Raw genomic sequence first — 16510 nt, forward strand, 5'->3', positions numbered from 1 at the left:
TAGATGATTGTGCTGTTAAACCACCCCCTCGAATGTCAAATTCAGCTTTCAGTGTGCTGAGCAGCCTGGGTTGTTGCTGTCTGGAGAGACTCAAGAGAGAGCTGGTTTCCTCCATGCAGATCTCTTGCTTGCTTGTGTGGATGTAGCCGACAGACTGGATGACGACGTGACATGCATGTTTATGATCCAAAACAAAGGTTTAGTCATCCAGCCTGAAGGGTCATCTTTTTATATTATTTCTAGTCTTACTAATATTTTTTGTTTAAAGGCATATGCAGTTTTTGTACATATCTTGATAGAATTCTTATTATTTCACGTAGTCCTATATGAGAGGTTTTTATTTTTGGTTTTATTTTTATAAACTAGTGACTTAAACAAAAGGGTTTTATCTTAAATTATTTCACTCAGAAGCTGCAGAGTATGAAAGATATTATTAGTCTTGAGGGCAATTCATTGTGAATATTTTCAACTTAATATTAGAATAGAAAATACAACTAAACGGTTAAACTGCCTAGTCTTATCTATGGCTTATGAAATTATTTCTCCTCTAGAGAAGGATTGAAATCAGAATGATGACTGGTTTTTGTGTATGTTTATTGTATTTTAGATGGTCTAGTCTTTTTGCTGCTTTACTAGTATGTAAGTTGGCTGGTTGATTTGAAATGGGGAAGAGTGGCATTTAGGGGCTCGAGAGAGAGATGTGCTACAATTTTAAAAGCATTTAGAGCTGTCACTCACATTTTAGGGAACCAAATACAAATGTAGACTTGACATCACGAATATTACTGTAAGTGGGAGCTATTTTTCCTTGATTTTTTTGTTTTTGAATGCTACTTTCTTAATAATAAGGGCAGTAGTAGAAGAAAATAAACTTCCTGATTTGCTGTTTGGTGAATTCTGACAGATTCTTATATTTACTGACTCTGCTTCAGTTCTGATTACCTTTTTGGAAATGCAAAGCACTTTAATTCCAAAATATTGGCTATGCCCAGTGTTGCCTATTACGTGTCCAGTATTTGGGAGAGTCTGTTTCTTTTGTTTGGGTGTGTTTTATATGCTTCATAAATGAGAATAAAATACCACGCTGAGTATAAAATAATGTAACATTGATTTTGCCATAGGTAATAGGATATATAATATTCTTTAGGTGATTTGGGTTTTGTTCATGTTTGGAAAGAAAATATTCCCAATTAGTCTTTACTTTCATTTTGCCTCTCATTCATCCAGACCCCAAGAATATCAGTCTTTTGGATTTCTCCCACTAGAATGACTTACTACTGCCCTAAATACCTTAGTTGAGCAAAATAATGAAAGATACAACTGGGGCAAATATATTCAGGAAACTTGAGGATATCAATTAAAGGAATAAAAGGGGACAATTAGGACAAGGAAGAATTGCTTTTGGTAACAAACTACACTTTATTTTCAAAAGAGGTACCTATAATTTCTTGGTTGCTAGATCCATTTTTATTCCTTACTTGTACTTAAGATTTGAGACCATGTGGGCAGCACCCCACCCAGTCTAGAGGGCCAACCTTGACAATCTTCAAGCTGGAGAAACTGTGAGGATATGATCAAGGGGAATTGCAGAAGCCACTTGATTAAGAACTTTTTAAAAATCTTCATAACTTTAACCATTGGAAATCGATTTAACATCTAAGCTATTAGGCTAATTTCTATACAAAATTTTTTCTGATGCAACTGGACTTTCAGTTTGCAGGCTAGGTTTCATGACTTCGTAAGTTTGATTTGATCTTGATTTGCTCTTCTAAAGGTAAGAAGCAATATACACACTTTCAGAGCCCCTGATTAATTTTGTTTGTATGTTTTAAAAACATGAGTTTTAATTGCCCAGGAGTTACCAATATAAACAAGTTAATTTCAGCAATCTCATTTTGCTTCTACTAAATTTTCCCCAAATAAATTAAAAATAAACTCAAAATATAGACTTACAAATCATCCAATATTTTTCTTTTGAGCATAGGGCATAGGAGAGAAAAAAGTGTACTGTTGACTTTAGGCCCAAATGGTAAAATTAATATTTTCCTCGTTTAACATCATACTGGACTGTGAACCCTCAACTTTCACATGCCAAATTTAATACCAAAACATATAGCTCTAGTTACTGCTTTCTGCCTTTTCAGCTATACCAGGGCTTTGCTGATAGTTGTTGACACAAAAAAGGAATAAGTCTGCCTTGAGGTGACTTGCTTGCTCTAGTATGAGCTCCAGAGTGGTTGCACTATGGTCCAGAGTCTGATCTTCAATTTTACAGGCCTAGTATGATCTTCAATTTTATGTGATGGTCTCTGTGCATGCAAGGAAGGAAATCTCAGATGGCATGACATGCACTCACTTCATTCACTAATAGCTGAAGTATAAATTTGAAACAAATTTGATTATTTTCAGCAAGAAATAAAATTGATGAGTCAACTACATAGCCTTGTTGACTTGAAGGTGTATTCCAATCTATATAAGCAGGTTCGTTTATGAGTGTGGAAATGGAACAAAGTCAGTTGAATTTTCTTAGAGCCTGATGTGATTTAATTCTGATGCCTTGATATACTCATCTCCTCTGTGGGCTCAAAATACTCAGAATATTTGTCTCATCAGAACACTGACTAGAAGGTTCTGGAAACACACTCTGCCATTTTTAGTTTTGGCTTCCATTTTTATCCACTCTCTTCATGAACTTGTTATATAATGTATGGTACAGATTATTGTATTTTATCTACTTGAATTCTTACCCCGGCATTGTGAATGGGACAATTTCCCAATTCTATTTTCCGTTCATTGCTAAAGCATTTTTTAGGAAGAATTACTGCTGCAGACAACTAATATTAGTCACTCTGTGCTGTTTATTCCTTTAATTTATAAAAATCAACATCATCTCCATAATATGTGATTATTTTATAGTAGCATCAGTATGCTCTCATGTGGTAACCATAATGGATGTTCCCAAGAGCTGTGTCCTAGGCTGTATATATAATACTACTGCATTTAGACACTTCTGTATCAGGGTGGTAACTGAATGGGACAAAAGAAAAGGAGCTGTAAGGCACCAAAAACTCAGTATCCATATGAAAACAGACTAATTGTTTTTTAAAGCAGTAATGAAAGACACCTCCTTCTCCTGCTTATTTCTTGCTCTTGACCTCACAGTAGTAAAGTGAACTAAACTCTAAAACTAAAGTTGGTTTCGATTGTTCTGCAAAGGGCACAAATTACTAGGTAGGTATATCAGGGAGGTTTCAGATTCCCTAAGGCAGATGTGTTGAGTGAATTTGTCCATTTTTCCCAAGCTTGAAGAATACAGACTTTTTTTTTTATTACTTCATTTTGTGGTAGTCAAATTGGTGCCTGGAGGCAGGAGATAGACCATAAAGGCTCATGCTCTAACTCAATCAGAGGAGAGCCGTGGGTGGCTCTTAAGTTCAGGAAAGCCACACTTAAAATATCTCTCATAAGGCAGATCTTGTAGTATTTCAAAGTCTGCCTTTTAAATATATTCTGTAGGCTTTTCAATCATCCTTCTCACAGTGCTATTTATAATATGCAAATGCTAAAGCAAGCATAAGCACAGTTTTGAGTTATAAACCCTTGCTGATAGAAAGCAGCACTAATCCTAGCATGATTTGATAACGTTGGCAATGCCAAGAGCTTCTGCTTTCTGCTACTATTGTCTCCTCAAAGCTGTAGAAAATCATCTCTAAACTGTCCTTTTGGGAAAGAGTATTCTGGCTTTTTAGGAAACAGTAGTGCAATAGATTCATCCAGAAGGTCGAAGTGTACTTCTTATAATCTAAAAATATAGGTACAAGATCTAAATACATTTTCAAAAAGGAAATTTGTCTAGAGTACCATAAATTATCTAAAATATAAGTAATAAAATTGTCAGAGGTGTTCATAATAATTACCTTAAATGAATACATTAAATTTTTTTCTTATCTGTAAATGTATGGCCTTGAAATATGTTGGCTTAAGGGCATTGTTTTTATGATATCGAGAGTGGAAAAGGTTGAAGGTTATCACCCAAAAAGCAGCAGCCGTGGCCTGCTGTAAGGTAGTGACAAATGAGGTTGTCAGATTCCTGGGCAAGTTATTAAATTTTGCTTTCTGTGCTGATCTTTTGCATTTTGACAAATCCTTCTCTTTTTAAGATGATTTAAACATACGGTTATGAAGCAGATCGGGGATTTTAAATTAAAGTTGAGAACTGTCTCTGCTGCCAGGAGTACAAGTATGTTGCAGTGAACGTACACATAAATAAATGGGAAAGTTATGTACACGTTTGAAAGCATTTGCTTTCTGGCAATCTCCTCTGGAGAGGTAAAACAGTAGGGAGGAGGGGAAGTTGGGAAAGCTAAATTCTTGCCCAAATGTCATATTTCTCTATCTCTATAATCTTCTGAGTCTGTTCATTCTGTCTGAGTTTCTTATCACTGGAAATGGAGGTGTCATGGGAAGGGATCACCTTCTGGTTTTCTCATCAATGTATCCAATCATTTAGAAAGAGCCTGGCACATAGTAGGCCATTGGTTTCTACTTATTAAATAAATAAATTCATAAAATGAGATTAGTAATAGTGGCTTGTCTGTTTTTGGCTTGAATGTTTTATAGGGTGGGGTGGGGGGATGAGACAAAAGAACTTGAACTCCCTTGGCAGAATATTCTTACATAAATCTAAAATGATATTATAGTCACTTTTTTTTTTATTGCTTATATAGCTTTCAAAATCATCTTTGAAAGCAGTAGCATTTGACATCTATGAGAGTTAGTATGACACCAAAACTCTGCCTTGTTCACCTCCCTTAGAGTGGCTTCTGCTCTTGTTATGACATGATGTTTAAAAGCCTGAACTCTGGAATAATGCATCCCAGCTTCATCACTGGTTATATGACCTTGCTTATGTTATTCAGTCTTTGAGGAAACTGAGGCTCAGTTTTCTTAAAATGGAGACATGGGTAGTATCAACACAAATAGCTGTAAGGATAAAATGAGATAATTCATTAAAGTTCTTTGCATAATACAGAACTTGGGAAGCACTCCATAAATGTTAGCTTATATTATTCTTTTGCTATCCAAGGTTTTCTTCTCAATTCATTGTCTCTTTCTATCTGTTTTTCTACTTGAGCATGTGTATTAGTTTCCTAGGGTTGCTCTAACAAAATGCCACCATATTAGTGGCCTAAAACAACAGAAATTTCTTGTCTCACAGTTCTGGAAGCTAGAAGATCAAAGTCCAGGTGTTGGCAGGTCCATGCTCCCTCTGAAAGTTATAGAGGAAGGACTTTTTCCAATTTCTGGTAGTTCCAAACATTCTTTGTCTTTGGCAGCATAATCCTCATCTCTGTCCATCTTCACATGAGCACAGTGACGATGTCTGTTTACATCATCCCTTTGTGCATGTCTCTGTCCAAATGTTCCTTTTATATGTGAACACTAGTCATTGGATTAAGACCCACCCTAATGACCTCACCTTACCTTGATCACCTCTGTAAAGACTCTGTTCCCTAATAAGGTTACATTCTGAGGTGTTGAGGGTTAAGACTCCAACATATTTTGGGGGTGGGGAGATACAATTCAGCACATAACATCATGATTCTAAATCTTTCTCCTCAATTCATTGTACCTTTCCTTACCCAGTGGAGAAGCGTCATAGAATATGGCATCAGATTGGGAGCTTTTACATTTAAGTTTAGGTTTGACACTAATTATCTACATTGAAAAAAATTACTCAAATTCTGCAAGCCTGGGTTACTTCACTATAAAATAAAAGCACTGGGCTAGATGATGCCTAGTATGTTTTCCAACTCCAAAAGGTCATGGTTATAATGTGTGGCTCTCTTTCTGTCAACCACAGTGTGTATCTCAACCCTCCATGGTGCTCTGTGCATCTTGATATCCCTGTGACTGATAATAAAAGATCGAATGACATTTTCAATTGTCCCAATGTGTACTTGGATTAAAATCCCACTGTCTGAAATGCTGTTTAGTGGAATTTTTATCAATCTCAGGGAGGAAAAGCCTTGTTAGATTTTGATTGTAAAAATATCTAAATAGTGCTAGTAAGCTTTTTTCCTTGAATTTTTGTTGCTTTTGAAATTCTCTAAAATTTTTAAATAGATACTTTTTTATGCCAAGCACCCTCCATATCAAAATAAGATCCAAAGTGTGAAGGTCGGTAATATATGTCTTTTCTGATTATAGTATTATGCAACTCATGTAAAAACCATAAAACCAAAACTTAAGAGGTTGGGGGAAATGAGAAATTACATTCTGCCACTGATTCATAGCCTTTTGGCAACTTTCTTGAAAGTTTGTTTAGACTACAGTTATAGAAGGACTTGAAAGTCTACAATACCACAGCTAGAAACATTTTTTTAAAAGGAAATATACATCTGTTCCAACTTATTGTCTTGCAGCCAAGAAAGGGTTGATCATCAAGTGGCAGTTTCTAATTCTTCATCTCATCTGAAAACTGCTGCCCTAGGTGTTCACTGAATTGTTTCTTTCTCTTTCAGCTTCCTCCATTCTCAAAAGAGAGAAGCGACTGAGGACTAAGAATGTGCATTTTAGCTGTGTCACCGTGTACTACTTCACCAGGAGGCAAGGCTTCACGAGCGTGCCCAGTCAAGGGGGCAGCACCCTGGGCATGTCCAGCCGCCATAACAGCGTGCGCCAGTACACGCTTGGCGAATTTGCGAGAGAGCAGGAGAGGCTTCATCGGGAGATGTTGAGAGAACACCTCAGGGAGGAAAAATTGAACTCTTTAAAACTAAAGGTAAACAACATTAGAAACTCACTTTTTGCAAACTCTGTGTTCTTTCCTCGGTTTGGTTAAGTTAATCATTTTCATATTTATATTCACAGACCACAGTGGGCCTTTTGCACAAAAACCTGCCTGCTGGTGCTTTTGTTAAAACAGTATAGGCTCTGTACTAAAAGCAATGTGGATGACTTACCTGACATTGTTTATTCGTGCATTCTATAACTGTATATTTTTGAGTAGTGCTAAGTCATAGCCCCTGTGCTTGGGCTGGGGCTAGCTGGTATCAAAAATTGATATAGTCCCTTCTTTCCTGGACCTTACATATTAATAGGAAAGAATAATATTAATCATGCAGACAAAATAAAATCACAGCTTCATTATGTCCTGTAAAGAAGGATTGCAAGGTACTATGAAAGTGTATAACAGGGAATTAATGTGGTTTGAAGGTCAGGGAAGGTTTCTTCAAGGAAGTGACAATTGAACTGAAATCTAAACAGATAACTAGGCGAAAAGGGTTGGCAAGATTGGTTTAGGCAACAGAAAGAGCAGAAGCTACTTTGTGGCAGGAGGAAGTATGGTGAGCACACAAAGGCTTGTGTGGCTGGTGCAGAGTCAAAAAGAGTTGAGTTAGATGAAGGAGGGATTTGTAGATTGTGTTAAGGCATTTTGTTTTCCTCTTCATCCTAAGGCCTTCAGAAGTCATTCAGCAGCTTTAAGCATGGGGTTGGGGTGTTAGGATAATATGATCTGGTTCATCTGGTGATGTGAGAATGGTTTTGGGGTAGAGGCAGCCATATTGAGGGGGCATATGGAGTCAGAGCAGTTAAGATGTTGCAATAGTCTAGGAGAAAGATGATGGTGAATTTAGAATTGATTGATGGTAGGGGAGATGAAAAGAGATGGACAGAGGGAGAAATTCTGGCAGTAAAATCAATAGTCTTTGATGATGGGTTAAATTTGGAAGGAAAAGAAGGGAGACTATCAAAAATGACTCCTAAATTTCTGCCTTGCAAAACTCAACGGGTGGATGATAGATAGTACCTTTTTCTATGACAAGAATATAACAAGTAATCCAGAAAGAGTAGCAGTTTTGGGGGGAGGAAGGGAGAGGTAGATAACTGAGATCGTTATTGATTTTCAGAGACTTTTGCGTTTTTAAAGAGATGTCAGGGAGTTGTCCAGGTAGAGATAGCTAGTATTCTGCCACGTTAGGGATTAAGTGGAGAGAAACATAGTTTTGTAATCTTTCATTGACCAGACATGCTCTATACTTGCATTGCTCCCTCAACCTAACAATATATATAGGAAATGCTCTCCCATTATTATCCATTAGCAACAAAAGAAATCTTTCCAGGTAATCCAGAGTACTTAACATAAAAAGTCACTCGTTAAGCAGCTGAAGCACCATCAGCATACCTTTGTTAACTGCACCTTTAGTTTCCAGTATAAAGTCAGTTGGCAGAGGTGTGCTGTGTGTTTCAAAACACCTTGTTTTGATGTATTTTGCAATTTATGTGCCTTGTTCCCAATTGCACAAGAGGCAGTCACTTAAATTAAGCTGGATACAATCAAGCCTAGAGCATGTCTCATATTTCCTTTAGTGGTATTTTTGACAGATTTCATTGAAAGTCCCTTAAGATTTCTTGGTAACAATCCATTATTATTGTTGTTTTTCGTGATTGCTTTGCATGTAGCTTAATTTAATAATAATTCTCAGGTTTGCTTCTGAAATCTACCCTCTGCCTTTCTAACCCATTGCAAACAGACTCTATCCCCTACCTAAAGAGTGAAGTCATTCTTCAAATTCAAATGTTGGCAGAACAGTAGTAATGGCTGCCATTCATTAAGTGATTTTTATTTGCCAGGCATTTTATAAACATTATTTAATTTAATCCTAACAAAGACCCAGTGGGATAGATAAATTATGAGACCAACTAAAGAAAAAGAAGCACAAAGATGTTAAATATCTGGCTCACTCAACAGAACACTGGTTATATTATCTTGTTACTTCCTATTCTAAAATTAATTGATTATCCCCTATAGGCATTGGGAAAGACAATCTGTGTACCTATAGGGAGTCCTCCCTTTCTGAGGTTTAGTACTCTGTGCAGTGGTTTTAACAGCTGGGGAACTGTAATTCTTTCTGAAAACCCAAAGATTTATTGTGGTGAACTTTGAGTCACGTTGTGTATGTGAAAAATGTTATGGGGAGCCACATACCTACAGGAACCTTACTCCATGCCAGGCAGTGATATATTCTGATACTATAATTTGTATTCAGCTACTTCTATGCTTTAAAAAAAAAAAAAAAAAAAACAAAGCAAGTTGAAGAAGAAAAGAAGCAAAAAGAGTATTCTATTATTAATTAATATTTTTTTTCATTGTGCTTAGTGTTGGAAGTTGAAGAAGCAATCATCCACGTGGATGTCATGTCTTGGTTTGTCATTGATAAGTGAAAACATGCATCTTTCCCTTTTGGTGAAAATGTAAACAAAAGTCGTTTAGATATCATTGCTCCTTCCTAATGAAACCAAGCAAAAAAGATAATGGGATTCTCAGATGATTTGACCTTAGCCTCAGTATACTAAAAGTATTCAGAAACTGAGAAACACATGCCACATGAACCTAATAAAAGATCACAGCAATGTGGACCAGTTTGCTAAACAACAACAACAATAAATCTGAGGAGAATTAATGGAGGAAAATATTATATATTTTCATTCTAATTCCTCCAGAACATTAACATTTATGTTTTAAAATATCATTGACTATACTGGTCTAAGATTTAGCTATCCAAAATCTAAAATTAGCAATCCAAGAATTTCGCTCTGATACTTTAAATTTTACTTTTAATATAACATTTGTTTTGAAATGAAAATACCTTGGAGTACTAAAACAAATGTAGCTAAATTGATTTATTATTTTCACTGGGGCAGCAGGAAGGTCCAAACAGGAAAGCAGACTTGTTAAAAACAAACTTTGCCACTTTGGTTTTGCTGGGAGGTGGTCCTCTCTGACAGGAAGTGAACTGCCTCTTGATCAAGGAGAGAGAAGACAGCATATGATAAGATAAATACTTTGCAAAGTCCTCTCTATGGAGACCAGGTAAAACACCACAAGAAACTCATTGGACTTGGAACCTTCTACTTATTTGAGAACCAACAGCCCAATACAGTAAGGAGAAGTTTCACTTTCCACTGTGACTCCGTCTTTTCAGAATGTCTCTTTAGGTTCCAAATAGAGAACTCATGTATACAATGGGGCCTTAATACTGAAAGATTAGTAAAAAGAAATATCCACACTTCTTGATGTTTCCTTATAATAAATATTTTGGAAACAAAATAAGAATAGAAATTTGGTTTTTTATTGTAAAAATTGCTTCTTATTTAGTAATTCATCTCAATCAAATTATGAGATAAGATACATTAATATATACAGTTAGATTTGTAGAACAAATCCAATTCTACTTTGGGAGTTCAAGTGTGTCTTTTTTGTTTGTGGCATTGGTGTTCCAAATATTGTCTAAAATCAAATAATAGAGAAAGCTGACTGAATAAAATACATGTTCCTAGAAGAAATAACTAGCTTTGGATTTTTAAATTATGGAGCACAGTTCTTTTTCTCTGTCAAGCCCATTTAAACATGTCATACCCTTCACAGTAATCAATGTAGTCATCTTAATACCATACTCTTTTCCAAATTAAGTGCTTAGATTTCAACATCTGCACCATGTTGTTGAACAATTACATTAGCCTTTATTCCCATTTCACATGTATCTGTAAAATGCATTAGGCAGGCATTTGTATGTTCCAAAGAGCCTTGACATCCCAATTGCCTCTGGGTTATATCTTACTGGATTCCACTGCCTTGTTCTAGGACATTTAATTTAGCTTTCACAACTTTGGCCTCTCTCGATGTTTTTTCAACCTGAATTGCTCTTCCTCTCCTTTCTGAAATCAAGGCTATCTCAACTTTAGTACCATCTCCAATGGTTTTCCAGGGTTATAACTTTTCTCAATTTCTCGGCCATGTGTTCCTTGAAGAATGTTTAGTCGTTTGATCGCTTTCCTCATAAAAAGAGTTGACAGATGGTAACTCTTCCTTTAATCAGCAACCTTTAAAAAATCTCTATCTAAATCTTCTTCACTCCAAATCTTAGATATTTTATTGTGCTTTATTTATTTAGTGACTTTCTCATGAAACATAATTCTCCACCTTCACCTCTACCCCTGCCTCTTGTATCCTTTCGACAGTCCTATGATTTAACTAACCTCCAGGTAAACATCCTAAATGCTCTAAGAGGTATAAGGAATAGGGGTTTGTGAGAGCTGGTTGACACAAGCCATTATCACAAACCTATAGTTTCTAAATTTTTGGATATGTTTTTAACTATTTGCTCACATTAGAGTTGTTTATTAGGTGGGTCGAAGTCTACTGGTCGAAGTAGTTGTTTATTAGGTGGGTCGAAGTCTACTAGTCAATAAGAATGCCTCTTATTCTACAGAACTTCTCTGTTAGACACCATAGAGATTAGTTGAGAGAATACTTACTGCCAGTGCTTTGAGAATGGATCCCTGAATGGAGGCCTGCCCCAACACCAAATGGAAAGCTTTGAGATCCCCAATACTTGCCATGTCATATGCACGACCTGTTTTGACAATTATAAAGAAAATATATTTAACCAAAGTGATGGAGACCAAGAGACTGGGCTTCAGCCTTGGGCAAATGCAAATACATTTAAGAATATGTTCTTTCAAAATGTTGCTCAAATTTTCATTTAAATAGAACAACTGAGCATATGTAATCAAATCTTTACATTCTTCTCGTATAATATACACTGATCTTCTAGTTCATGAGGAATCAATTGAACTGATTCTCCTGATTAAAATGTGAGGTGCATCCAGTGGTGTACTGAAGCCAGCTAGCAGAAGATATTCACTAAAGCGAATTGTGCACATCTCTTCTCAATGGTAGCTTAAAATTGGCCACGATAGGAATATTTAAACCATGGGCTTTGACAAACACAACAAATTAGAACCTTTTTTTTTTTTCCCCCAGAGATCCAGTTGTTAAATATTTAGCAGCACACTGTTAGATTTATTTGGCTTACTACCACTACTAAAAAAGGCACTGTTTGTCTAAACCAGAAATGAGAATAAAGGAATGTATGAAAAGTTTATGTCTTATATGTTGATATTATTTTTTCTGGTGACTTTTGTGGTAAAATGTAAGCCAAAGATTCACTGAAAATTCAGGTTGTTAAAATTCTTATAAGCCGACAAAACAGCTTTTACCTCACTTTTAGCTTTTATCTCACTTTTAGCTTTTACATGTTAAGGTTCTGCATGGACTTTAATTTAACAAATGGACATTCTTTCTAGTGAGCCTAAGCAATAGTCTAACAGTCGCTGCTCTCTTTTGCATGTACGGAGACCATCTGTTTAAATAATTTCTTTTAGACTATTATCTAGTATTATGGAACTGCAATTAACAAGGTGCTGGGGATGATATAGTGGTGAGCAAGACAGATGTGGTCTCTGTTCTCAATATGTTCACATTATAATGGGGCAGATATACATGAAATCAATCACCAAAACTAATATATTATTGCAAAATTAGGGAGCATACTATGCTGATTAAATGCAGGTCAGAGCATATGAGTTAAAAGGCAGCTAAGAAAATCAAAAGTAACACATTAGTTTAACAGTGGTAGCTGTCACTTGGATCAGCCTCTTATGGCATCTCTGTTAGAATGGCCACCTCCACATGTCCACGAAATAAGCACCCAAAGGAAATGCTAACTGGGGACGTGGTCGTATCTTCACCTTGTTTCCTGTCTTCTTTCTGAGCTTTTTCTTTGTGTCCCAATCATAATTTTCATTTCTGAATGAACTAATTCTAAGGAAGCTTGTACCGCTCTCTAAGTCTCCTGCTCTGCAACACTAAGATCAGCTCTTGGAGTTGGCTCCAACCATATCTTTTTCTTCTCTACAGTTTTTCTAAGCCTTTTTACTCCAAACTGGTCTTGCAAGCCTGGCTCAAAATTTGGAGTCAAGTAGAACTGAGTTCTAGTCTCAGCACAATCACTAATTAACTATGCAGCCAGACTTTGGCAAATTATCTTCTCAAAACTCCAGTTTTCTCAACTATAAAAAAAAAAAATACTTTATAAAATTGTTTGAAAATCAGGTGAGGTAATCTATGTAAAGTTCAGTGCCTGGTTTTCACTGTATGGCATCTTGGGTCATTCTCAATATCATCGTCATTATGGTAGACAGTAATTAGTGTTTGTGAAATTGAATTATTTTTCACATTCTTATTTCCACAATTATTTTTACGTGTCTTAATAACTTTATAATAACAAGGAGATGTCATTACTAAGAATACCTTTTAACTGCTGCAAATGTGTTTTGTTTTTTTGTGTGTGCGTGTGTGGATTTTTGTCTTGTTTTGTTTCTGGCATTTTAGTTAATTCACATTTTCAGTATCGTTTTCCTCTCCATAGTCATTTGCATTTCTTCAGGCACTTAATTCACCAAAAATTATATCTCAGTGAAATTTGTAGTGGAATTCATTCACTACATGATTTAAAAAAAAAGATCGAAAGCTGATTTTTTCCACTTTTACTTGACCCAGAGCAGTCTGAGTCATTCATGGATTCTGACAGTATTGTGTCCCATCCCTCAAGTGTATTTAAATGGGCAAGGGTTTTTACTCCATTGGGCTTTGGAAACTGTTTACTCATACTTATCAGTACATTTCAGAGAGATTTACAAAATTAAGATGTTTTGATTCTGTCTTTTAAAAAAAAAAGTTACAGTTTGTTTCATTTGTAGGGTGAGTCTGGACAAATTTACACAGTGGCTCAAGAACCAAGGCCCATCTTAAATATCGTCATTGGAACAAAGCAAGCACACACACACACACACACACACACACACACACACATCAGAGCCCTTGACCTTGAGATCCTTCCAATACAATATATGTATACATATATAGGATAAATATATAGGATAAATATATAATAAGATAAAGATAAAAATATAATAAGATAAAGATTATTAAATAAGTCATGAGTTGTCATTACTTATCCACCTACAAGGAACAGAGAAGCTGCCCTCTAATGGCCTACTCTTTATTTGCTTTTTGTTCTTTGCTTATGGACCAAAACAGGAAGGGATCTCATCCAAGTCCAGTCATCTGGGCAATTTTTAGGCCAATGGATGCTGTGACTCATCTGGGGCCTTTGAAACTAATACCTTCTGCCTCCACTTGTTCATCTAACTGCTACTCCATATTCAGAGTTAAGCTTACACGTAAAAGCCTATTCTCCTCATCCTACCGTGAGCCCCACCTCTAGGTGCCCTTTCTATATCCTCTCAAGTGCCTTGTTCACTCTCAGCTAGGAAATCTTTATGAACTTGATTGAATTACTAGATTCCTCATCCTTTTATTCCAATCTCTTGAGATCAAAACTTGTGTCTAGTGCACTGATACACCTAGTGCCTAATATAAAATAAACACAAGAGACTAATCAATATTATTCAATATAGAAAACAATTTATATATGTAATTATCATAGCAGTTAAGAGCACATGCTGTAGAGCCTGCTATCATTGTTGTGACTTAGGGCACACTCTCACTTGTAATCTTGGGCAAGTTATTTAGCATTCCTATGCCTCAGTTTCCTCATCAATTAAATGGATTCGATAATAGGTATTTCATGATATTTTTGTCATACTAAATGCGTTAATGCAGGTAAAGTGCTTAGAGCAGTGCCCGGCGCACAGATTCCAAACTGTTATTAACATTATCATGTCACATCTGTTTCTCTCACCTCTCTTTCATCCCCACCTCCAACCTTTCTTTTTCTCAATACACACATGTACACAGAAACAAAAGCAAGTTTGCGGGCCAAGATTATTTGATGGTCTCATTAAACCAGCATTCTTTGAGCTCTTGGGAAGGCAGCGTTATTTGGTTGAAAAAACACTGAATTAGAAGTGACCTAAGTGCTAAGTGCCAGATTGCTTTCTAAGGTATCTATCTCAAAAGAGCATTCCTTTGAATGTGCTGGTTACTCTGTATACATTTATTTTAGGAACAGATTTTTAAAACACATTGTGCTTAATTTCATGTTAGAGTCTCAGAGGCTGCATCTGAGGAAGTCTGAAAATTCAATGAATCTATTTTGAGGTAGAGAAGAGACGTTTAAAGGCAACACTCATGTCGACAGAAAAATAATGTAACACACACACAAAATGGAATATTATTCAGCCATAAGAATGAAGACTAACTATCTTGTCATTTGGGACATGGATGGACCTTGAGGGCATTACACTAAGTGTAATAAATCAGACAGAGAATGACAAATATTGTAGCATCTCCCTTATGTGAGGCATCTAAAAAAGCAGAACTCATATAAACAGAGGATGGGATGGTGGTTACCAGAGGCAGGGGCAGGGAAGGGAAGATGTTGGTCAAAAGAACAAACTTTAGTCTGTATTATGAATAAATCCTGGAGATCTAATAATGTACAGCATGGTAACAATACTATATTATATCTTGAAAGTTGTAAAGGAGATCTTAAATGTTCTCAGCACCCAAAAAGAAATGGTAATTATATGATGTTTTGCTACAGTGGTAATCATCGTGCAATGTATAAGTATATATATATATATGAAGATTTGATTTGATTTGATATACTGTTTTTAAAGAGCATTTAAATTCAGTAGGTTTGGCCTGGGTTTTAAAGGAGCAAATGTTCATAGACTGGAGGAGACGACTGGGGAAGGACTTCCAAGGGGACAGCAGAGAATAATATTTCTCACAGGTTACATTCCAAAATAGAACCTGTCCGGAGGGGGAGATAAGCCAATTGACCAGGATGAGCTAGAATATTTCCAATTTGTATTAGAAATGACGGAAGTGATATTGAAGCAGTGAGGAGAAAACCTTGCCACATCACTAGATTTTGTGATGTGAGATTTTGAAAAGCTAAGTTAGGACCCCTGTGGGTTCTTGAACAAGAATGAAAACAGCATGCAGCTCTGTGTGAAGGACCTTTAAGTTCTTAATTGAATTTTCATTTTGAAATAAAATTATGTATTGTAATTTAAGTATGTGAGAATAAGAGATGCAGATTTAATTTTGAAGGGCACTTGTATTTGGGATAAGAACCATCTATACATTATCTGAGATACAGATTTTTAAAAATTCTTAGGTGTCAATTGGCATTCACGTTGTCTTAAAATCTTTCATGTTTTTAAATATTTGCTAAAATCTTATTTTTTTGTTGACTCTTAGAGTTCATGTATTATATAATAGCAACCATTATTCTTTTTAAAAAAACAAACTCTGTTGATATCAAATGGAGTTTTTGTTGTTTTTATGATGTCGCCGGTTACACAAGGGAGCATAAATGTTATAGAACATGGAGATTAAGTAGGATGGAAGTATTGGGATGAATCATGCTGACCAAGTCCTGGGTGTTCAACATGTGCTGTGGAGTCAGAAGCTTGATGAAGTTTCACATAGGCAAGCCAAAAATTAATGAAAATAAATCTAAATGCCACAGAGGTGACAAGGTGGGAGAGATAACCCTTCCAGTTTGTTAATGCAGCTTTACCTCTCACATAGAATTGAGTAGATGTTAAGCAATTACACACTTGATTTCCTTAGAAAATCAGATCTTTACAGATATAAAGATGCTTCTGTTTGCAAATAAGAATTAAC

General features: G+C 35.9%; 1 protein-coding gene across 5 annotated transcripts in view; it reads left to right on the forward strand.

Annotated features, from left to right (window-relative positions):
* The window catches only part of CSRNP3 (cysteine and serine rich nuclear protein 3), a 162921-nt gene that overhangs the window by 133753 nt on the left and 12658 nt on the right, over positions 1-16510 (forward strand). For all 5 annotated transcript variants that reach the window (XM_039855331.1, XM_039855332.1, XM_039855333.1 and 2 more), the window contains one exon: positions 6525-6784. In XM_039855331.1, coding sequence (XP_039711265.1) covers positions 6525-6784 — 260 coding nt within the window. The remainder of the gene's footprint in view (positions 1-6524; positions 6785-16510) is intronic.

Source organism: Pteropus medius, unplaced genomic scaffold (assembly GCF_902729225.1).
Source record: "Pteropus medius unplaced genomic scaffold, Ma_sr-lr_union100, whole genome shotgun sequence".
In the NCBI taxonomy this organism is placed as follows: domain Eukaryota; kingdom Metazoa; phylum Chordata; class Mammalia; order Chiroptera; family Pteropodidae; genus Pteropus; species Pteropus medius.